The 25520-nt window shown below is 36.4% G+C and overlaps 1 protein-coding gene across 7 annotated transcripts in view; it reads left to right on the top strand.

Moving 5' to 3' along the window:
* Window positions 1–25520, top strand: part of fancc.L (FA complementation group C L homeolog) — a 71339-nt gene that overhangs the window by 14731 nt on the left and 31088 nt on the right. For all 7 annotated transcript variants that reach the window (XM_018251286.2, XM_018251342.2, XM_018251146.2 and 4 more), the window contains 3 exon segments: window positions 4147–4241; window positions 21684–21797; window positions 25432–25490. In XM_018251286.2, coding sequence (XP_018106775.1) covers window positions 4147–4241; window positions 21684–21797; window positions 25432–25490 — 268 coding nt within the window.

The following is a 25520-nucleotide window of genomic DNA, read 5'->3' as shown; positions in this document are numbered from 1 at the left end:
CCATTTTTGATGGTCTGTGTGTTGCCTCAGAGATCACCTGACCAGAAATACTACAACACTAACTGTAACAGGAAGAAGTGAGGAAGCAAAAGCCAGAACTCTGTCTGTTAATTGGCTCATGTGACCTTAAAAGTATGGTTTGTTTGTGTGCACCGTGAACCCTAGGATCCCAAGGGGCGGCCCTTATTTTTTAAAATGACAATTTTCTATTTATGATTACCCAATGGCACATAGAACTAAAAAAGTATATTATTATGAAATGTATTTATTTACATGAAGCAGGGTTTAGTGCACAATTGATCTTGAGGATGCAAGTGAAACTGCGGTATTCAATATGAAGGTAGACTAACTCAAAATGGGGAGTTTACATGGGATATTGTAACATAAGACTCAAAATGTACCCCCTGTTTCTTGGTAAAACCCAAGATAAATGATACCGCATGTGTTATTAAATCAAGCCATGAGGAAGCAGATTTTATGGCACTTTTCATGTTTGTGCTGTATCTTACACTTTAGATAACAGCCCCCAGTCACATTAGCTACAATAAAGATTAACACATATGGACATTTGAAGCCTATCCTGTTTTTTAAGGCATTCCCTAAAATTATTACCCATTTATCCTTTCCCCGCTAAGACAGATGGTTCATTTCTTCATGTCACCTTTTACATCATCACAGTACTATTTTTACACAGCGTCAATCTACAGCTACTTTGCTAGTGTTTGAAACAGCTGGAATTTATCATTTCATTCCTCAAAAAACATAGTATAAACATTTGTGGTCTCTATTATTTTTTTCTTGTTCAAAGCTGTTTTTATACTCAGTTCTTTAGTAAGCTGAGAAAGCCCACCATCCTCCCCATTTCTTAATTACACTGCTTTTAACATATTCCCTTCTCTGTTATGCTGATCATGCAGTATGTATGTGGGGAGCCAAGCAAGCCATTAAAATGATTTTACTACTGTGGTTTAGTGGTTAACTTAGTATCTCATTGTGCATTGCGAAATCATAATCATTTTGTTTAAATCTCTCTGCAGATCTAATATACAGTCATATGAAAAAGTTTGGGAGCCCCTCTTAATTCTTTGGAGTTTTGCTTATCATTGGCTGAGCTTTCAAAGTAGCAACTTCCTCTTAATAAATACCATGCCTTATGGAAACATTAGTATTTCAGCAATGACATAAAGTTTGATGGATTAACAGAAAATATGCAATATGCATCAATACAAAATTAGACAGGTGCTAAAATGTGGGCACCCCAACAGAGATATTACATCAATACTAAGTTGAGCCTCCTTTTGCAAAAATAACAGCCTCTAGATGCCTCCTATAGCCTTTGATGAGTGTCTGGATTCTGGATGGCGGTATTTTTGACCATTCGTCCATACAAAATCTCTCCTGTTCAGTTAAATGTGATGGCTGCCGAGCATGGACAGCCTGCTTCAAACATCCCATAGATTTTCAATGATATTCAAGTTGGGGGGCTGTGACTTTTACTTTTCCCTCTGCATAAATGCCTCTGTAGATTTCGAAGTGTGTTTAGGGTCATTATCTTGTTGGAATATCCAACCCCTGCGTAACTTCAATTTTGTGACTGATGCTTGAACATTAAGGGCTCTTACACATGAGCGTTCTGACCTGCGCTCCCCTGCGTTCCGTTTTTTGGCGTTCAGCCGCAGGGGAGCGCAGGAATAGACGCAAGTCATTATTTGAAATGGGGCTGTACTCACTCAGGCGCGTGTAGGCGCCGAACGCAGGTTCAGACGCAACATGCTGCATTTTTCCTGCGTTCAGCGGCTACAAGCGCCTGAGTGAGTACAGCCCCATTTCAAATAATGACTTGCGTCTATTCCTGCGCTCCCCTGCGGCTGAACGCCAAAAAACGGAAAGCAGGGGAGCGCAGGTCAGAACGCTCATGTGTAAGAGCCCTAAAGAACAAAGAATTTGTTGATATTGGATTGAATTCATCTGACCATCGACTTTAACAAGGGCCCCAGTCCCTGAACTAGCCACACAGCCCCACAGCCCCACAGCATGATGGAACCAACAACAAATTTGACAGTAGGTAGCAGGTGTTTTTCTTGGAATGCGGTGTTCTTCTTCCGCCATGCAAAGCAATTTTTGTTATGACCAAATAACTCCATTTTTGTCATCAGTCCAAAGCACTTTGTTCCAAAATGACTGTGGCTTGTCTAAATGAGCTTTTGCATGCAACAAGTGACTGTTTGTGGTGTTAGTGCAGAAAGGGCTTCTTTCTCATCACCCTGCCATAAGGTGTTCTTTGTGCAACTTGCGCTGAATTGTAGAACGATGTACAGGTACACCATCTGCAGCAAGATGTTCTTGCAGGTCTTTGGAGGTGATCTTTGGGTTGTCTGTAACCATTCCTCACAATCCTCCACATATGCCATCCTGTATTTTTCTGTATTTCCTGATTACATTCCTTACAGTTTGGGGAGATTTTGTCGCCTGGCGACTAATCGCCTCTTCTTCTGGGCGACAGTGTCCCCGAACTGCCTCCTTGTGTGTTCCCATCCGCTATAATGAAAAGTCGCCTGCACTAAAACACACGCGGCGTTGCGTTTTCAGAAGTCACCCGAAGTTGCCTCACGAGGAAACTTCGGGCGACTTCAGAAAACGCAGTGCCGTGTGTGCTTTAGCGCAGACGACTTTTTTTGTCGCCAGGCAACAAAGAGATAGCTTTTTGAAGCCTTCCCCTAAACCATGATACTGAACACTCTTTGTTTTCAGATCTTTTGAAAGTTGTTTTGAGGATCCCATGCTATCACTCTTCGGAGGAGAGTCAAACAGAAGCACAACTTGCAATTGGCCGCCTTAAATACCTTCTCATGATTGGACTCACCTGCTATGAAGTTCAAGGCTTAACAAGCTAATCCAACCAATTTGGTGTTGCCAATAATCAGTATTGAGCAGTTACATGCATTCAAATTAGCAAAATTACAAGGGTACCCAAATTTTTGCACAGCCCTAAACCACTTTACCCCTAAAATGATAATTTAGATCATATTAAGTGGATTCTTACCAAATCGTACAGATATCAGTAAATACTGCGTTTTACATCTCTTATCTTGAACAACCAGTCTCTTATGGTCTGTGTGATGCCTCAGTGATAACTTGACCAGAAATACTACAATTCTAACTGCAACAGGAAGAAGTGTGGAAGCAAAAGACAGAACTTTGTCTGCTAATTGACTCATGTGACCTAACATGTATGGTTTGTTTGTGTGCACTGTGAATTGTAGGATCCCATGGGCTGGCCCTTATTTCTCAAAATGACAATTTTCTATTTAGGATTACCCAATGGCACATACAGGAATGGGATCAGTTATTTGGAAGCCCACTATCCAGAAAGTTCCGAATTACGTAAAAGGCTATCTCCCATAGACTACATTTTATACAAATAATCCAGATTTTTAAAAATTATTTCCTTTTTCTCTGTAAAAATAAAACACTGCCATGTACTTGTTCCAAACTAAGATACAATTAATCCTTACTGGAAGCAAAACAAGCCTATTGGGTTTATTTAATGTGCAGATTATATTCTAGTTATCTTAAAGTATGAAGATCCGTTATCCAGAAAACTTCAGGTCCTGAGCATTCTAGATGACAGGCCCCATACTACTAAAAAAGTATATTGTTATTAAAATGATTTTATTTACATGAAGCTGTTTTGTACAGTTCTCAGGGGTATAGTTTTCCTGTAAAAATCTTTACTGTGTTTCAGGGTTTTTTGCACTAATTCAACAATTTTCAATTCAAGAGATTTATTAAGCTTGGAAAAACGCAAATCTAAAAATTTGTCATATAAAAGCTGGTGAATTCATGAGATTTTTTTTTCAGTTCAAGCTTTAAACATTTTCAGAGAGTTTGTAGGCCAATTGATGAGTAGAAAGCATATTTTCTGCATTTGAGTTTTTTAATGTTTTTATACAATGTTTAAATATTTGATATTTAAAGTGCTTCATAAGTAAGCACACATTCGAGTTTGGTAAGTTTTCGAGTTTATTCGAATTTAAAAAAAACTCTAAAACTCACAAATTCCAATTTTGATAAAGAAGCGAAGTCTTCTGTTCTTTCATTTACTTTTCAGTTTTGCCTTATCTATGTTTCTTTATCTATTTACAGAGGAAACAAGGAATGCATTAATTTGTTGCTTGTGTTGCTTGCAAAGCAGTGAACCAAAAAGTGCTGTGGAGCTCAAAGCCAATAGTTGGGTTCAGGTAAGTTGGTTTGACTTAAAATTCCCTAATCCTCCTGTAATAACACAGTCTTTTTATTGTGTGTATTGAGGGTAAGTGCTGTCCTGGATGCCCCAGTTAGATGTTAATAAATTTGCACACAGATTTTTGATTGAGACTAGGGATGCACCAAATCCACTATTTAGGATTCGGCCGAATCCTTCATGAACTATTTGGCCAAATACCAAACTAAATCTGAATCCTAATTTGCATATGCAAATTAGGGACAGGAAGGAAAAAAGTGGAAAATGTTTTTACTTCCTTGTTTTGTGACAAAAAGTTACCTGGTTTCCCTTTCCTAATTTGCATATGCAAATTAGGATTTGGATTCGGTTTGACCAGGCACTCGGATTTGGCCGAATCTGAATCCTGTTGAAAAAGTCCAAATCCTGGCGCAATCCTGAACCGAATCCTGGATTCGGTGCATCTCTCATTGAGACTCATATGGAAGTGTCAGGTGATTTTAGGGATTCTTAACTAAATTTAAAGCACGTCAGACAAAGCACTCAAACCCTGTCCAGTGTGCAGTCGATCTTAGTGAACAGGCGCAGAAAGACAGAAGGTGAGCAGTAACCACTGTGCAACTTTATCCTGTCAGAGATGAAAGGGGTGCAGTGTAATACTTGAAATATTATTTGAATGCTTTTCTGGCCTGGAAAGACTCCTCTATGAAGGTCTCAAAAATAAAAGATTAGTGAACTGCTGTGACTTAAGCTCTGAAAACAGAATGAATGCTGATTTTTCAGATCTGCCTTCTCATGTTTTATTCGGCATGCTGGGTGTTTCAGCTGCAAATAGTATGGGCCAAACAGAGCTTAATGCACTTTACACAGCAATCCTTGCAAGGAAAAAATGGAAGTCATTCTGGGGTCAGACCAGGACTTCACATGTGGTCTCTATTGTGTGTGTTTTCTTGTACCCACCCTCTTCCAGTGCAAGTAGACTTTGTGTGCATTCTCTGCTGACAGTGCTGCCAAGGATAATAAATGATTAATGTATTATATTGCACATAGGTGGCATAACTGCTGAGTCTGATTCTGTCAGTAATATGGTGCAGTACAGAGGGAGGGATTTACCCCGCAACTGAACATTGGGAGCAGGATTAAGGTAGATCAGCAACAACAGCAAAAACATGGCAGCATACTGTATATTACATGCAGAAATTTTAATTTTTGAAGATGATTAAAAATATTAAGCAATTGTGACTTCTCCTAAAATAAATTCTGAAAAGCATTATAATGTCTTGAGTAAAGACTAAATAAATCTCTATTTTTGTTAAGATAGGCAGAATTCTGGTACTTTTATGCACTTAAACTTAATGTCTTTGCCAATTGAGTAGGAAGATACTATCACCCCCTCCTTCCTCCTTTCTAGTTTTACAGTCTAAGGCTTTATTTCTTCAGGTGTGTGTAGGTTTTATTGGAACAGGTTTTCATTGCAGTTACTGAACAACTTCTGAAAGCTGCTTTATAGCCTTAAACTTAACTGCAAACGTCTGATTTCCAACATGCTTCTCAGTGTTTACAATTGATTACAAATGTTTCATGTCAAAGTATTTTTTAATATAACTCCGCTTTTAAAATGTTTAATATTGCGTTTGGAAATATAAAATTTCTTTTAGAATTTGGCTAGTTGTCTGAATAAATAACTTTGGGATTGGGCAAGTTACAATTAAATGGCTTTATTTTCATTGCCACATTCTTATACTGTTCTAATTAAAAAGTATTCTTCTGTACAGTTGTAGTAGATTTGAGGTTTGGTATCCCAGCTGAAATAGTGTCAGTTTCATTTTTTTTTTGTATACTGGTAGTTTACCTTAAAGTGAACATCTTTTATGATGTAGATAGTATGAAACCAGTTTGTATTTTTTTGGGAGGGGGGTGTTGCAAAATATTTGCATCTGTCTTCTTTCACCTAAAGCTGGCCATAGACACAAATAATAAAATCCTCGATTCGTACGATTTTCGGACTTTGTGTGGAGAGTCCCGACATTTTTCGTCCGGCGGAGATCGGCCATTTGATCGGACAGGTTAAAAGATTACTGTCAGCTGCGGGTAATTTCTCTGCATGTATTGCTGATCGTACGATTTTCAGAGGGAGACTGTCACTAGCTTTGTCAGACATAACTATCGTACGATTGCTGTAGGGGCAGAACATCGGCTGATCTGTTCTTTTGTACTTTATTTGATCTGAATGGTTAGTGGCAGGTTGGGAGATGGGAAAGTCCAATCGTACGATGTTTCCTAAGATGGATCTTTGCGTCTGTGGCCAGCTTTAGACAAAACTCCTATCGTGCTGTTGGCTTCACAGACAAAGAACTGGTTTACATTGTAAATGTTTATGTATATAATATGTTACTGAATACATTTTTACATTTCCTACAGGAAAACACATTTCCCTGTAAGTAATTTTATTATAGGAAGCACAATGGCTTTTTTATATGGTTGTAGCCTTTCTAGTCATCACGACTAATTCATGCTTAACGTTATTTCAGTGATTTGATGCACCAGAATTATGACAAATATTTTATATACAAAACACATCATATTTTGTTATTTATGTAATGTTTCAGCATTTAAAAATGTATCATTTGGTACTGTTAAAATAATAGCATTTTTCTGTCACTCTACCTTTTTCTCCTGTGACCTGAAGTGCAGGTTCATTGTAACCACTTTTAATTGTATATTTGGTTATTTACACATTGTTGCCTAGTGGCAATGCACCAGTTGATATAACACAGAAGGTTACCTTTATGGCAAGTTTGGAATTGTAGCTGCATAGGGTTGCTATACAGTACATGGGAAACCTTGGAGGAAAACATATGGGTGAACTAACAAAAGACCCATGTAATTTTTAGAGAACCCCCCCCCCCAAAAAAAAGACTGCTATTCATCTCACTTGGGCAATTGCTAAACTGCAATATGAGTGTTCATTTAAAGTAAAACTGATAGACCTTTGTCAATTTAATTGGCTTGTGTGACCTAATATATATGGTTTGTTTGTGTGCACCGTGAATCGTAGGATCCCAGGGGGCGGCCCTTAGTACTCAAAATAGCAATTTTCTGTTTAGGATTGCCCAATGGCACATACTGCTAGAATATTTTTATGAAGCACGGTTTTTCATATAGGCTGTTTTATACAGTATATGTTTATAGAGACCTACATTGTTTGGGGGGGGTATTGTTTTCCTTTAAAGAAGTAGTCACCACCTCACTCCAGATTATTATTAAAAACATTCACGTTTATTTACCATCATTTAAAACATTCAGTGCTGCTCTGTAAGGAGAACATCAATGCCTTTAACACCTAACTTGTTTCTTCCCCACCTGGGGACTTTGAAAGAAGTTACTCAGAGCTGTGATGGTAAATGAGGGTTTTTAAAAATAATTGATGTGGAAATTCTTCTTCAAATGTATACTGCATCTTGAGATTGTGGTAGAGAAACCCGTGAGACCCATGTTCTGGGGTATTAACAGATTCCTATATTTCTTTGTGCACATGCCAGCAGTCAGGTGAGCCTACTATCTCTTGTTCTTTTTTTTCATTTTTGCAATTGAAGTGTTGCTGAATTTTTTTTCTCATAAATGCATAACAAGACCTGTTTCATCTACATCTAGGTACATTTCATCTTTCTGGTTTGAATGCCTCATCATCTTTATCTGAAAAACTGCAGATGGAGAACACTTTATTTAGACTTGTAGAGCACACTATCACTCACTTTTTGCAGTTGAAGTTGGTGGTGTCTGAGCCAGAAATTGAACATCTGTATATTTCTTGAATAATGGCATGCAGTAAGGGCATATACATTTGAACTGAGAGATTCTCCTTGGTCATGTCAGATCCTTGAAATGAAACAAAATATACACACATTGCTTTGTTGGCCTGTATCTGTCTGTACATGTATGTTTTTCTGAATATTTAAAAGATGGAGGAGTAGAAGTGTTTCGCCTTAGGTGGACAGTAAAAAATGTTTCACCTAAAAAAAAAATGCTGTTGTCGTATGGATCCATTGTGGGGTTAATCCCACTTTAGTTTGTACTGTTCTGCAGGTGATTAACAGTTTCCTTCCTCTGAGGACCTTCAGCAATTAAAACTCATAAAAAGTGCATCTGCTAGTTCAGCGTCGTGGGCTGATAAACTGGTTTCTCTAATCACATCAGAGATTTGGGAAACACGTTGCTCTGCAGTGACTGCATAGTACTGGCACATGTAGACTTTTTTATTTATTTAATAGTAAAGCACTCATTCACATGCATTGCCTATTTGAAAAATGTATCAATAGCTGTTCTGAGTATTGTAGAATAGGTTAAAAAAAATCCCCTTGTTTATGCCTCAACCAGATGTATTGCAGACAGCTTAGCTAATATGCTTCTACTATGTTCTCACCCATGAAATGACCCTTGACCTGGAATAGAAAGACTCGTGTAGAAGAAGGGTGATTCAGTCACTGCTCAATCACACATCTGGTCTGCGCCGAGCAAAGTTTAAGAGTGTTAAAGGAAAGCAAAGTTTTGGCCATTCCATTGCATTTACCCTTTATGTGATAGTTTGCCTTTGCACTGCATAACCTATATGGTATTTATTACATTTCTCTGTTTGTAGAAGGAAAGGGACAGCAAGCGTACAATGTACAGGGGCTGTGTTTCAATTCTTCTAATAGTAAAACAGTGAGCGTGGGACTTCAACACTGAAATACACACTCAGAACCTGGGCCAAAACCTTGATATACAGTATTATGATTCTGACATACTGTATTATTGATGATATAAAAATACATGGAGCATACTATATTTTATTAATTCTGTGTTCTAGTAAAATATACCCACACACACTACATTTCTACTAACAGGAGCACTGGGCTGGGATATTAGGTAAATCAATCCTGGAGGATTTAGCACCACCATGGATTGGACCTTTCTTTCAACTTTAAAAATGTTTGCAGATGTCTCTTGATGAGAATATGAGAATATCTTCTGGGTTAGCTAAAGATATGACCCTGGGAGTTTTGAATTTAAGCTTGCAGTGCGTCAGAAGCCTCAGGTATTGGCACTATAAGCTTCGTTTTACAGACCTTTGAAGGACATAGTTACCAGTGTGTTGTTTAAAAAAAAAAAAAAACACATATCTAAACTGAATATTATATGACATGATTTTAATAATAACCCAGTTTGGTGTTTGTTTGTATTTTATTGCATTTAGTGTAGAAAATAAGCAGAGGGGTTATTCTTTTAAACAGGCTAGATCAAATCATTTATTGCCAATTAAAAACAGGATGTTGGAGGCTTTAGTGATGGTCTGCAGATTACCTTTTTTATGATCACTTTGACGTTTTCCTTGAACAACTCTGTTTGAGCTGAGCTTGGTCATTATATGAAGAATTTCATTTTACTGTTGCGGCTGCTGCGTGCTATTAATCTTGAAAGCATTAGAAATATAGTTATTCATTTAAAACAATATATTTACCAGCTGTCATTTTTCTAGGTAACCAATGGTTTATTTTTATATAATATACGAGACTATTCTATAAAATATATACTTAAATGCAGTATTATGTTATTGCTTATAAACAGTACTTAGTGATGTCACTTGTCACAGAACTAATTGAATGATAACTTTGTATCAATAAATATTTAAAGGGGTTGTTCACATTTAAATTCATTTTTAATATAATGTAGAGAGTGATATTCTAAAACAATTTCCATTTGGTTTTCATTTTTTATTATGTGTTTTTTTTAGTTATTTAGCTTTTTATTCAGAAGCTCTCCAAGTTTCAGTAACCTGGTTGCTAGGGTCCAAATTACCCTAGCAACCCTGCATTGATTTGAATAAGAGACTGGAATATGAATAGGAGAGGGAATGAATAGATAGATGAGTAATAAAAAGTTACATTTCATTTGTAGCCTTACATAGTATTTGATTTGAAAGCTGCGGAAGAAGGCAAAAATAAAAAACGATAAAAAATAAATAATGAAGACCTACTGAAACGTTGCTCAGATTTGGCCATTCTAAAAGTGAAGTTAAAGGTGAACAACCCCTTTAAACATACTCCCAGAAGGATGTTCAATTGTGTTATGGCAAACTCCAGTCAGGCTTTTTTTTTTATGTTTCTCTGTCCGCAGTAGCGTCTTCTTGGGTCTCCTTCCATAGAGTGGAGTTGGCAATGGATGGTGTGAATTGAGACTGTAGCACCTTGTTTGTGAAGGTTAGCTTAAATTTGTCTGGCAGTTTCACCAAAATTGGAACAACTCTTCTCTACAATCTTGGATGAATTTCTGTCTTGTGCCTAAGTCCAGGATGATTGGTTACAGTGCCATAGGCCTCAAATGTCTTGATAACAATATGGACAGTGGATAGACATGTAGTCTTGAGATTGTCTGTTTCCATGTTTAGATGATGCACACAGACAATTAAACTGGTGCTTCTTATAATGCAGGCACCTGTAACTTGTCACAGATCAAGCAAATTAAAAGAAAATCACCTGCCTGAAATCCACCGCTTCTAAAAGGTGCCATTCAGTTTGTCCAGTCCATTTAGGACCTCTACATAGAACAAACTAAGATTATGTTATTTTTCTTCAAGTTCACTGAAAATACATATGTGAATTAGTGATGCTTGGGTTGAAATTTTCTTAACCCAACCCTGGCCCGCAGTTCCCCAAACCATGTATTACTTCGCCTAGAGCATGACACTGATTTATATACCCACACCTGAACTAGCCCTTCTCAGAGATCATCGAAGGGGGCAGGGCGAGGCATGCATTAACAATCACTGACCCGTCACTAGTGGGGCTTGAAGGTATGCAAAGAGGTTGGAGTAGGGCTGGAGCCTATCACCTTGAAAAAAGGAAAAGACGCCAGCGTTTTTTGGGACTTAGAAAATTTCACCAAAATTTTGAGGAAGTCCTATCTACTCTATTGCACTTCGCCTGGTTTGAGGTGGCGAAGGCAAGTCTGGCGCAAGAGGTAACATTCAGTGAAATCTGCGTCTTGGTGAATTTGCATAGTTACTTCCATTCGCCAGAGTGCAAATTCGCCAGGCGTTAGGGAGCGAAGTACCAATAGAGTCTATCTCCTTCGATAGCGAAGTTATGCCAGCGACCATTAGTAAATTGGTGAAGTACTGGAATGACGTCACACTGGCGAATTTTCTCCAGCGTTAGTCACTTTGCCCTTTAGTAAATTTGCCCCTATGTGTTTCTGTGGGAGGGAAACTACATTTGCAGTGGAACAATGTACCAGATATAATTATCTGGTTGCACCAGGGCCTATAACCCTAATACAGTGTGTGTGTAAGGCTGTATTATATATTTAAAATCAGTGTACTTTACAGTCGGGTACATGATCGTGTATCCAGTGTTGATTAAGTATTACTTGGTTGAGCATAAATACAATTAAATTAATATTAAAAAAAAACTGGATTGTTTTTCCACCAACATGAATGTTCAGTGAAAAATTTAGAATTGTTTGTTTAAATAACACTGCATGGCAGCTGGCATTCCCATGTTTCAGATCCGTTAAGATAACTAGTTTTTGGATAGTAGATCCCATACCTGTATTTTTTCTTTTAAAATGTTGTGTCTGGATTTAATGTTGGCTTATATTGCAGTCTATTTCAAGGCAAATTAGTCATAGCAGCAGTGCCCTGTTTTCCAGTATGATTTTGTGGCAGGAGATGAATCCCATTGCTAACAATGCAGAACGACTAATGTTTACCTATATGACATTTATTTCCCTTTTTATTTTGTGCTGTTTTTCATTACAAGTATGTTTAATTTATTTTATTAGTTCAACAACTGCTGCTTTTTTCCCCCTTGATTTGTCTTTACAAGAACCATTCCAGGAAAAAGTATTGAAATTGTAAATCCATGGGTTAATCAATATTGTACAATTTGCGTAATCTTTTAACAAAGTGACATATGCATTTGAGGGCTTTTACTGTTCTCCTGGTGCATTCTTAAACCACAACTTACATGGTTTCAGGCTTTTTAAGACCTAAGTTAATGACTTGGCTCATTATTAGATGGGGAGCGAGGGAGGGGCACTGAACTAGACCAGTTCATTACAGACGACTGCAGAAGAGAGTTCTGGCTTTACATTCCCTCTTTCACTCACACTCTTTACTCTGTAAATTTCCAATGCAGTTTTTTGGATCAACTTTGTGAACCGGATTGAATCTAGTATGAATTACGGCTATGGATTCCAAGCCTTCGGTTTTCCAACCATTTGTGCACATTAAAAATAGTTCCCTCTTTCTTGCCTAGTGGTTTTCATAGGACTTGCCACAACACATGAAACAGATTATGAGAAGACTGCAAATATAATAATTACAGCATGGAGCAGACTGTGCTGGCAGATACTGGAACACAGAACTCCCTTTAATCATATTGCTTCCCATAGTGTGGGTGGTCACAGTCTAAGGCCTTGCACTCAGTCTTTTTCTTATGCAACAGTGATTTTAAGGAACAACAGCATTCCACACAGTCTGTTTCTTGTTTCTTTTTTGTTTTTAAAGAAAATGCTGCTTTTGTTTTTATTCTTTTTGTTTTGTGCAGTTTATTTTGGAGATAACAATAACAGTTTTCCGATTTCAAAATCAGCTGTTATACAAAGCATATTATTCCTGACTTATTTTCCTGATAAAATAGGGTTGTGTACACAGTTCTGTTCTGTTATTTCCCTATTAATAACATGTCCATGAAGTGTAATATTTTCTAGGGCTACTGGTAATCTGCATGTGTTTATCTGTAAAAATAGCACAGAGAAAAATACAAAAAGCATAATTTAAAGGAGAGGAAAAGGTATTCTCTTTGTAAGATTCCCATCAATTGGCCCGCTAATGGTCTTTCAAAACAGAGAATAATATGTTTTTCTCCCCATCCAAGTACAAGGTACATATTTAGAGTTTTCTGAGCCATAAAGTAAGGAGCCTGATCCCAACCAATACATTTCTTCATTTTACCACTGCTGTTTGTGGCCCTGGAACTAATAAAATGGGCTACCACATGGTTAAACTCCAAACACATTACACGATATACAGCCCCACTTACTATCACCGTTTACCATAACCAAAATATTGATATGATCTTACCAACGCTAATAGACTCATTTCTGTAGGGCAGATTCATCAATATCTGTAGCTAGAAGTAAGAGTACATTAATACTGCATTTAATTATACAATATACATAAGTACACTGCTTATAAAAAGCACTTTATACTCCAATCATTGTTTAATCTTGTGGATACTGGACTGTCCATTCTGTTGACCCATAGTGCTTTTTTTTGCTGGAGCAATACGCCCATGTTTCCTCATCTTATAGAGCTCTTACAGACGAGCGTTTTTACCTGTGCTCCCCTGCGTTCCGGTTTCATGCGTTCAGCCGCAGGGGAGCGCAGGAGTAGATGCATTGAATTCTTTTCAATGGGGCTGTACTCACACAGACACATGTAAGTGCCGAACGCAGGTTGGGACGCAGCATGTTGCATTTTTCCTGCGTTCGCCACTTACATGCGTCTGTGTGAGTACAGCCCCATTGAAAAGAATTCAGTTCGTCTACTCCTGCGTCTGTAAGAGCCCTTTGACTATTTCACCGCCTCCAATACTAACCACTTAATTGTGACTGATTTATGTTTTTGTTCATCTAAATGTGTCTTGAGACTGGTGTATCGTTTGCTGTTTAGGATTGAAGTTCCATTAATGTACTTTATGCTCCTTAATCCTATTTTTTAATTTGTGTAAACTGCATGGGTGTTATAAAATATGAAAAATGTTACTACTCCACACAAGGGTGGAGTAGTAACCCAAATTAAGTTGAAATTTTTCTCTACATGTTATAGGAAATGTGTAGTATATATGATCAGATGCCCATGTGAATAATTGTATGTGTGACAAACTAGCAGACAGGTAAAAGCTAGGTTTAAGAAGCATAAAGGAGATATAAGGAAGTTCAAATCCCAGATCCCAGAAGTGATACACCACTCTACACTATCCCTTCCATTTCCAGAAACATAAGCACCATGGATTTAGAAACAAAACAGTCTAGCACCAGTCATCATTATATTGCATAACTAATATTTTTCTGATATATTTTAAAAATAGAAAATTAAATAATTCTGTCCAATTAAGCAGATGCTAAAAAGTGTTATCTGAATTTATTTTTAATGTTAAAAGCTATTTATCCACTATACATTTTATCACAGCAGTAGATGCCCAGCCTTGATAAGGAAGACTAGAGAGAATTTAAGAATACCATTTTAATATTCTGTTGTTGCCCTTATGTTTCATTTAATTTCCCCTGTCCCTGGCATGGACAAATATTAGGGGCCCATTTACTAAGGGTAGAAGTGAATTTTCGAATTCAAAAACTGCAAATTTCGTAGTAATTTTTGGGTACTTCGACCATCGAATAGGCCAAAATTCAGTTTGAATTGAAAATACTTCACAAATTTGAAAATCGAAGTACTGTCTCTTTAAAAAACTTCGACTTTGAAACTTCGCCACCTTAAACCTGCCGAATTGCTGTTTAGCCTATGGGAACTTTTGTCTTAGGGGCAGATGTACTAAGATCGAGTGAATAATTCGAATGCAAAAGTATTTGAATTTTGAAGTATTTTTTTGGGTACTTCGACCAATTGGTCAAAATCGATCGAATCGAATGATTTGAACGATTCAAAGTAAAAATCGTTAGACTATTCGACCATTCGATAATTGCAGTACTGTCTCTTTAAAAAAAAACAAAACAAAACTTCGACTTCATACTTCGCCACTTTAAACCTACGAAAGTGCAATGTTTGCCTATGGGGACCTTCCAGAGCACTTTTCTATGTTTTTTTTTATCAAATAAAAATCATTCAATCGATCGATTAAAATTGTTAGAATCGTTCGTTTTTATTTGATCGAAGCTTTTGCGGTAAAATCCTTCGAATTCGATATTCGAATTCGAAGGATTTTACTTCGAGGGTCGCATTTGAGGGTTTTTTAACACTCGAAATTCGACCCTTGATAAATCTGCCCCATAAGTTTTGGGCTAAGTTTTGAGTAGTCAAAGTATTTTTTCGTAAAATCGTTCTAATCGTTCGATTCGAACGATTTAAACGATCGATCGAAGTTTTTTAACTTTGCGATTTGACCCTTAGTAAATGTGCCCCTCAGTGTCCACCATCATAAGAATGCATAAGGAGTGTTATTTTGGTTCAGTGCTGCAGTGACCAACGTGAAATTCACATTTTTTTTTGCACATTGTGGATGACCTGAGAAGGAGACAGGGAAAAAAGATTTTGGAGTTTTACGCATTAGTTTGGTTTAGTGCCAGAGGAGGGACCTGAAAATCACACTGATCTACTTGGGAGCGTGGAGAACAACAAATGATATGGAATCACCAATTAAAGTTACTGAGAGTACTTAATAAACATCCCAGTGACTTTAACTTTAATTTTTCTTGTGTGGCTTTACCACTCAAAGTTGCTTCATAAAGCAGAATGGACATTGGCCCACGTTTGCAGATATATGATGAGAACCACAGAAATGTCTTTAGAAATATAAGTTGTCAGCAGCTGTGCAGTTGTGACTCAGTATCACCACCATCAGTTGAGTGGATGCTAATCCTCCCTTATAATGTATGTAGTTTAATGCTCACCTTTGTATGTATTAAAAAAAACAAAATCTTTCATCCTAAAACTTTTCTTGGTGTGGTTTAGCCTGTTTTTTCATGGTCTTGTTATGGGATCCTTTATCTGGAAACCCGTTATCTAGAAAACTCCGAATTATAGGAAGGCCATCTCCCATAGATTCCATTTTGATCAAATAATTCAATGTTTTTAAAAATTATTTTCTTTTTCTCTGTAATAATAAAGCTATAAAAAAAATATTTTTTCCTTAATAAAAAAATCAAATGCCTTGTACTTGATCCAAACAAAGATATAACGAATCCTTATTGGAGGTAACCCTATTGGGCTTAATTAATGTTTAATTTTTTTTAGCAGACTTAAGGTATGGAGATCCAAATTACAGAGAGACCCCATATCTGGAAAACCCAAGCATTCTGGTTAACAAGTCCCATACCTGTATCTCTTTAACTCTACTCTTCTTGGGGTGATTTTTGTTACACACCACTGAAATAGTTCAGTGATCCATAATTCTAAATCTCACCCCGTTCTATTTATATTTAATGACACGTCCCTACTCTTCTTATAATACACCTTTCAGTAGTTCTGTTAAAAGCACATGGACACTTTTTTTTAGATTATTGGCAGTTTGACCCATAATCCTCCTTCCCACACATTGGCCTTGGTGGTATTTCCACAAATCTTGGACTGTGGAGTCCAGAATTCTGGACAAAGGATGAACAATTTCTGACTGAGTTGCTGAACATGATCTTCCAGGAATGAAATGCACAGTCTTAATTATAAAGTTCAAATTCCATTTACGTTGCTGTTTTATAGACTGTTGGTATCATGAAGAGCCTTATATTGAAATTTTGAGAGTGCTTGGTAAAGCTGTTTCAGTCCTCTTTATACATATGTTTTTCCAGACCACCATTTTCCAGTGTTTAATGTCAAGTGGTCTGTTTAAAAATAGGCAATTTTATATTAAAGTAAATGTTTCTAAATGCTTGGTACAATTTTACATGAAAAATGTCACTGATATTGTGGTTTGTGTTTGGCACTGATCTCAAATGTATGCTTTCAACCACAAATCCATCTTCTGCATTTCTTTGCTGTGGGTGTCTGCTTTGAAGGTTTCTTTTCAGAGAAAAACAAAATATTTAAAAGTTTTTTTTGATGAGTTTCTGCCAGAGTCATTTGTTTTCTCGTTTGGACAAATTCTATAAATGTCAGAAACAGAGGAGGCCAGTGTTGCTACATGGGGCGTGCGGCATAGGAAAATGTTCTTATTAAGGGGGTTATTTACTAAATTCTGAATTTTTCTGATTAATTACAAGAAAAAAAATCAGAGAAAACTAGAATCCACTATTTATCATTATATATCATAAAAAAATTGACAAAAACCGTGAACTTTTCGGATTGTCGCATGAAAACCGCAAAGTTTTCATGCAAAAAATCAAATTCTTTCGGATTTGATGCCCGAAAAGTCTGAATTTTTCGTGAAATCAACAGAAAAGCCTAAAATGACGGGTTATTGTACGAAACCCAGTGCAGACAATAATATCTTCTAAATGCAAATAGGACCATTGCCATTGACTTCTACAGGACCTAGACAGGTTGAAGATGGAGTATTTTCAGATTTTGACTTTTTTCAGGCTCTGGGTATAATAAATCTTGAAAGATTTGAGGATTTCTTTTCCACTAAAAATTCGAATTTTATAGTAAAAAAACCTAAATGTTTTTGAGTTTTTACCATTTGGTAAAATAACCCCCTAACTGTTCAGTTAAAGGGATGCTGAAAGGAATCATTTCAGTATCACTAACAAACAAATGCTACATTTTATATGAACAAATTTAATTGTAGGGTGGTGCTGTCCTCCAACAGGCTTGACTATAGTTCACATTTATACATCACCCCTCACACAGCATTCCTGTGTCATGAACAAGTAGTTCTATGTATTTTTAAAGTGCTTTTAAATGTTTCTTTTTGTACCACTTCAATAAAAATATCCACAAAAACCTGTGTTGCACCATTCCTCTTCTTGCTGGCTGCCTCCCAGTGTGAGGGAAGACCTGTGATTGGCTGCTCACATTGTGTAAGGACACACACAAACCAGACAAGGATTAGAGAGAGCAAATAGAAAGCTCAGAGACTGGCGGAGGTGGGTAGGACTAAAAAAATATTGAACTTTTTTAGTTTGTAAAACTTATATGGTTTATATCATTGATAGGAACATGTCAGTATCACTTTAGCACATTTGATGTTTGTATCTGTGGAGTGCTGGTATTGTGGCATGGCAGAAATGGAATTTGCCCCATCAGAGATGCCACTTGGGGAAGGTTGTTTATGAAAGTATATTTATTAGCTTTCTTCTGTATATACATTAGTGATGCCCAACATGTAGGCCCCCCACCAGAGGCTTCAGAATTCAGGTTGGATATTTTTGTTTTATGACCTTTCCTCAGATTGGAGCTCCATCTTCCCTAATTCCAGTTTCGTATCTCTGACAAATATTCTTTGCCACTAATCATCTCATATAGAAATAGTGAAATACAGCGTTAAAACCGTTAACTTTATTTATTTTTTTTAATTCTGCCTTGCCAAATGTAAACTTGTAAACCCTGATGGATATCATACTTGCATAGCTGAAGCTTCGTACCAGTGCTGAGCATGACTCACAGATGGAACTTTAGCACTTGGAACCTTTCCATGAAGACTTTGTGTGGTCTTAGCCACAGTAGCTGCATAGCATAAGTTTTCCTCTCCTAGTAACACAGGGGTACAAGGAAATGAGCTGGAGTATAGTAACACAAGAGGTGTTTTTTTTTCTCTTCCCCTCCTAGTATTTTTGGCTGTCTCCCGATTGCAACCTAAGTTGAATGTGGTTAACCAAAGACTTGAAAGAAACACAAAAACATTTGACTCTCAGAACATTGGTTTCCTTAAAATGAAACCAGAAAAAGACATTCATTTATTTTAATTACAGTGATTTCCATTTATTCTATGTTATTAGTCATGATTCCAGTTAATGGGCAGTTTTATGCACTGCCTTTGTGGTAGACACTTCTTTGTGTTTACACTTCTCTTTTTTTGCATCGAAGACTGGCTCTTTATTGAAATTTTATATATCAGAAATATAATCTAAATATTAATAGTGATAGATAGGAGTTGGCTTTTCAGTACGAATAGACTACCAAGATTCTCGGCCAAATTTGTGAGCAGTTGTTGGAAAGCTTTCAAGAAAAGCAACCCTGCCCTCTACAGGTTTTATCTGTAATTTAAACTCTGTCAGCTGAAGGGGCTCTTGTGTTCTAAAAAAGCATGCATTAATATCCTAATCAGTCACAAAAGCTCCCTTACATCCCTTATGTTTCAGATTATGTTTTACTCTTTTTTTTAAATTCAGACTGATATTTTTATTTTTCTACTCTAAACATAAAAGCATTATTGCCTATAAATAGAGTGCTATTTTAGTGATGCCTAAATGATTTATGTGAAGTAGGGCTTTGCCGTCTATGAATTACGTGTAGTTCTGTTCTACACTGTTTGCTGGCCCTCTGGATAGAATTTCATGTGGATATTCATTATTATTAATTGGAAATTATTCATTTCTAATGCAAAATAACACGGGGAGCAGTTTTTTTGCAATTTTCTTCAATGAAATAACTCATAACCAGCTGAGAATTCCATAACTTTTGCAATAAACCTTTAGGCGGTACTAAATTCGTTTTTTTTCTCTATAGAAAAATTCGAATAGAAAAGTACCCCCTTGGTAATGCCTAATTTTATATCTAGTAATAGATTACTTCCCTACTATACAAGTAGTAATAGCAATACTTAAATTAAAGTGCAGTCAGTGCCGGTCTTTTAACTCATCAACAATTTTATATAAACCCAATCAATTCCCAGATCAATTAATTCCCAGGCCAATCCTTAAATTAATTAAATATAATTATAAAGTGCTGTTTAGTGCATATATCAAATGAAAGTTGCCAAATAAAAAAGTTAAAAGATTAACAATCAATTCATTCGAAATTCATGATTAGGCTCAGGTGTGGTAAAGGATGTCAACAATTCATTGGTAAGTGCCAATTAATTATACAAAATAGGGTGCGTTTACGAAGTTGATATTGTAAAAAAAAAAATTGATCAAATAGAATAAATATAAAGTGCAGTGCAATAAGAGTCAATTACTAGATAGATAATTGCGTAAAAATGAGATCTAGATTAAATTTAAATCATGACCAGGAGTTGGGATCGGGATCAAACAAAGTGCCACTATCATACAGTATGAAAAATTAGAGGGTGGAGCTCTCTACATGTAACCATGTGCAGGGCAAATATATTCACTGTGCAAACCAATCTGCCCTGCACAAAGTTTATAAATGAGCTAGAAGCACTTTTTCATTTGTCCTTCATTCTTCATTACCAATCTCTACGAAAGATTTCTCTTGGCCCAGTCTGACCATATACTAAAAAGGAAGCTCAGTTGTGATTCATACCTGGACATCTTTCTTTGATGGGAAAAGGAACAAGAAAAACTTTCCAGATTGACATCGTCAATTTTTTCTAACTATGTCCATGAATGCATTCATATGAACTGTATTTTATATCTTTTTTGGCTTTCTCTTTTTTCAGTTTGAATGGCTGCGCGAGTAACTACACAGCAGCTTATTTATATAAACTATAGTAGTGTTTCTGAAGCAAACACATCAATTTTACCAGTGTAAGGTTACAGTACATTATATTTTAATTACTTTAAAACACTTTCAATTTTTATGTGTTACTGATTATTTATGACCCTCAAGAAACTTCCATTTAGTGTATATCTAGAATGTATGTTATTTATCAACATTGAACCACATTTGCAAATTAATTGCCCAGATCTCCTGTGTAGTAAAATCTTTCTAAAAAGTAGCAGCATCCTGCATGGAACAATGCCAAAGAGAAACCCTTGTGGTACTCCACCAACAACACGGGTCCAATTTGAAACTGTTCCATTTACCAGCACTTTTTGTAATTTATCTTTCAGCCAGTTCTTTATCCATGTAAAAATATTTTCCTGGAGTTTGTGTCTATGTATTTGTGTGTGTGTTCAAAAGGTATAAACCTAAAAATATATTTTATAATTGTAAGCAACTTTCCAATTTACATCAATTACAATTTCATTAATTGATGACATTATTTAATGACAAGCTTGTCTTTGTGGAATATATTGAAATATTATATTTAATGTTCAAAATAAGGAATAACATAATCAATTAGTATTAGAATAGTAAATATGATTTTTCCACTAGATGGCGATAACGATACAATGCTTTTATAATGTGTCCAAATCCACAAGCAAAATCTTGGCTTAATTCTTTCTTCTATTTTACTTGCTTTACACTTTAAATAATAGTCTACGATGCCACATAAACCCTAGAGTATGAGGAAACATTTCCTTTTTGTAAACTCTTGAAACCTTAAAGAAACTATTTAACATTCAGACCAATAAAACTTGTTTGTGAATCTAGCCCTAGACCTACCACAAATCTTATTGCCACCATATAAACCAGATACATTAGCTTTTAAATGAAATTTTCTGTATAAAATCTTTGTCACTACTGCATCATACAGAGGCTATGTTTGTATAAGTACTCTACATTTTCTACATCTTTGTTTTCCTGTATATTGTTTATCAACATGATTTTATAATGATTAAGGATGGGAAAGGGTTCAAGTGTGTGCTGTAGAGGAATCGGTATGTATATGTCATACAAATAATCCATTTTGTTGTTCTACTGTGTAAATCTTAGCCATGTCTCCTTTTATTTCAACAGAACCTGCTATGCCATCTGTTTTGCTCATCTGAAGCAATCGGACATGAGGAATATAAATCTATCGACAAAATTGGATGCACAACTGTTGACTATCATAGCAAGCTATTGAAGAATGTAAGAATAATTCCTTTAAGAAGCAAGCATCAGTTTAATATTTAATCTATATAAACAAGTCTGAGATTTAGCTGAATTTAGCAGGTGTCTTGAATCTCTACTTTGCAAAAGATACTTTGGGGAAAATGTAATAAAATGATCAAAGGCTGCACCAGATTCAGTAACATTTACTGGCTATCTGATTATTTTCTGCATCTGTAGTACTGATCCTCGGGTGCCTAACACAGAAAAAGCTATCATAGGAAAGCCTCTTCTGGATATGTTTTAGTACACCCACATACATGTTATACTTTCTCAGTATGCTATGTATAATTTAGTGTTATTTTATTAGCTATGGAAGATTCAGATTGAAGGTTTTCAACTTAAGGCAGCGATACACGGTGCGATTGAGGACCACATTAGCTAGTTGAAGTGGTCCTACGACCTGACGGCACCCATTCTCTTTGTTGTAATCTGATCGTACAGCCCTAGGGCCGAATGTTCGGATTAACTTGATATCACCCTTCCGTTAGTGGGCATATCAAGGAAAGATCCGCTTGTTTGGCGACCTTGCCAAAAAAGCGTGTGGCCATGGCCACTACATTTGGAATGTAGTCCAAAGACCAATTTGGAGCTATACAATAGAAAAAGGAAAAAGTAGTTGCACATTTCCACCTTGTCAAAGGTGCTGCTTATTTATGTAATATATGTTCCAGGTATCTTATCCAAACATTCCCAATGGTACTATAAAAATCAGGACATGCCTCTGATAAAACACTTTTGCGTGTGGGACCTGTGGGGTGTGGGACCTGTTATCCAGAATGCTTGGGACCTGCATAAGGGGTCTTTCCGTTTGAATCATCATACTTTGTGTACTAAAAAATAATGTAAACATGAAATAAACCCAATAGGATTCATTATATTTTAGTTGGTAGGGTTTTATTAGCCCATCAAAGGGGCAATGTTTCGGGCCCTACTGGACCCTTTATCAAGCCTAATGTGATTACTTTCACCAAACAGTTCTATACAACATCATGGGGGGTGTAGTCACAATCTCCTCCCCTTCCTCCGTGACATCATTAATTGACATGCTATATTGTGTATTCACACATTAACCATTCGTGATTATTTGTCTGTATGTTGAGTCCATAACAATCTTCTTAGGACAGTCAAATATTATATAGTTATATAAACATATTCTGATCTTATATTACCTGAGACCCTGTCACGATTTACATTGCACGATTTACATTGCACGATTTACATTGCACATTATGCAGTCAGCACTCATTTGTAGATCAGTTAGTAACCTTAAAGGACAAGGAAAGTCTAAAATAGAATAAGGCTAGAAAGGCTGTATTTTGTATACTAAACATAAGCATGAACTTATTGCACCACAAAGCCTAATCAAACAAATGATTTATGCTTTCAAAGTTGGCCACAGGGGACTGTCATCTTGTAACTTTGTTAAACATCTTTGCCTGACCCTGACCCTGCACATGCTCAGTGTGGTCTGGGCTGCTTAGGGATCATCATAAACAAAGCTGCTTGAGTTCTGCATGGCTGGTAAGTAAGGCGGGGGCTCCCCCTGCTGTTCATAAGTATGATTGTTTCCCTGCTCAGCAGTTAGGGACCATCTGACAATTCCTATCCACAGCAGTAAATGAAGGGAAAATTTCGCTGCATACAGTCAGGTTTATTATAAAAACAATAAACATCTTTTAATTAAAGTATATTGGAGATAGGTTTCTTTTTCATTAAAGAAAGTGAAAATGGGATTTTATTTTTTTGCCTTTCCTTGTCCTTTAAAGATTAAAAGAAAAACGAATAAGTAAAACATGAGTATGAAAGATACAAAAGTAATCAAACATTAAAATCATCTTATGTTCATATTTCCCTACTTACTTAAAGATGAACATTGCAGGTGTGTAATCTCTATTCAACCCTCATGGCCAAATCGTGTCTAGTGTATGTATCCAATACATTTCACAATATTTTAGTTGTAGTAATCTGTCTCCACCCCTTCTTGGTATCTCCACAGTGTCAATTATTTGAAATTTTGATTGGCTAATGGCATGTTTAGCCTGATGGAAGTGTTGGGGGACTGGCAAAGTTATAATCTCCCTCCGTATGGTTGATTTATGTTTTGAGATCCGATCCTTGATCTTTTGCGTAGTCTCCCCCACGTAAATTAAACCGCATGGACATTTTAATAGATATATCACATAAGTAGAGTCACATGTGAAGTAATTTTTGATTGGGAATTTCTTACCAGTGTGAGGGTGGTAAAAATAGTTACCTTTAATCACTGAATTACATTCAGTACAATTAAGGCAGGGAAAAGTTCCGCATTTTGGATTCTGTAGGAACCGTTGTTTATACAATTTTTGCGGCCCTATATCTGCCTTGACCAATTTATCCTGTATGTTATTTCCCCTTTTGTAGGCTATGAGGGGTGGTTCACAAAATTGGGGTATATGTGTTAAACAATTTTGAAATAAGTGCCAATGTCTATGAATGATTTTTGAAACATATCTACTAGCAGTTGTAAATTTGCTCGCAAAGACCATCCGCTGTCCTTCTTTTTTGGTGGTCGCGTTCGGTCTTAGAAGTTGCTCTCTATCCTTATCTTTTACTGGGTTTAGTCCTTCCTCTAATATTCTGTTGGGGTATCCTCTCTGTAAAAATCGATGTGTCAGTCGTGTATTGCAAACTTCTGTGTCACTAACTATGCGTTTGACTCTTGTATACTGTGGAAGGCAAAGATTTCTTTAAAGATAACGGGTGGAAACTTTGCAATAAATTGTTCCTATCTGTGTGATTACACAATATAGCATGTCAATTAATGATGTCACTGAGGAAGGGGAGGAGATTGTGACTACACCCCCCATGATGTTGTATATAACTGTTTGGTGAAAGTAATCACATTAGGCTTGATAAAGGGTCCAGTAGGGCCTGAAACGTTGCCCCTTTTCTGTTGATATATGGGCTAATAAAACACTACGGATTTTTGCATCAATTAGAGTGTGCTGCTGGATTTCTTACTTTGTATGCTAAGTTGACCCAAAAAGCAGGCGAGGGTCTTCAAGTTCAGCACCTGAAACCTACACGGGATTAATGAAGGTAGAGCACTCCTAATTACCATTATATTTTAGTTGGTAACAAGGTACTGTTTGATTACAGAGAAATCGGGAAATCATTTTTAAAATTAAAAATGAGTAATTCAAATTAAGTTGGTACAAGGTACTGTTTTATTACAGAGAAATGGGAAATAATTTTTAAAATTAAAAATGATTAATTAAAATGAAGTCTATTGGAGATGTAATTTCCTGGACAATGGGTTTCTAGGTACAGATCCCATACCTGTACATTAAAAGATTAAAAAGATTTCCAATGATTTTAAAGTTATTTGTGAAAATCATTGCTTGATAAAAGGACATCTAATGTTTTTTTTCTTTATTGCATTTTCACCTGCTTACAGGTTTGGTTTTCACAGAGATATATATAGTTGTAAACTGCAGTAAATTGTCTCCTATACATTAGCCCAAAAATATTGACAGTGCTTAGAGATTGGCTAGAATGTGAGAAATACTTGGCATGATCTCTGTGTTTACAATGCAAATAAATATATATATAATTTTTATTTTTTCTCTAGATAATCGCTTCTTGGATAAAACAGCTCACCAAGCCAGAAGGCAGTAACTGTGAAAATAAGTATGTACTTTCCTTGCACCTCAATCCCAA

Source organism: Xenopus laevis, chromosome 1L, assembly GCF_017654675.1.
Source record: "Xenopus laevis strain J_2021 chromosome 1L, Xenopus_laevis_v10.1, whole genome shotgun sequence".
NCBI lineage: Eukaryota > Metazoa > Chordata > Amphibia > Anura > Pipidae > Xenopus > Xenopus laevis.
Note: the sequence above shows the minus strand (reverse complement) of the source record. Positions and strands in the feature narration are given on the sequence as shown.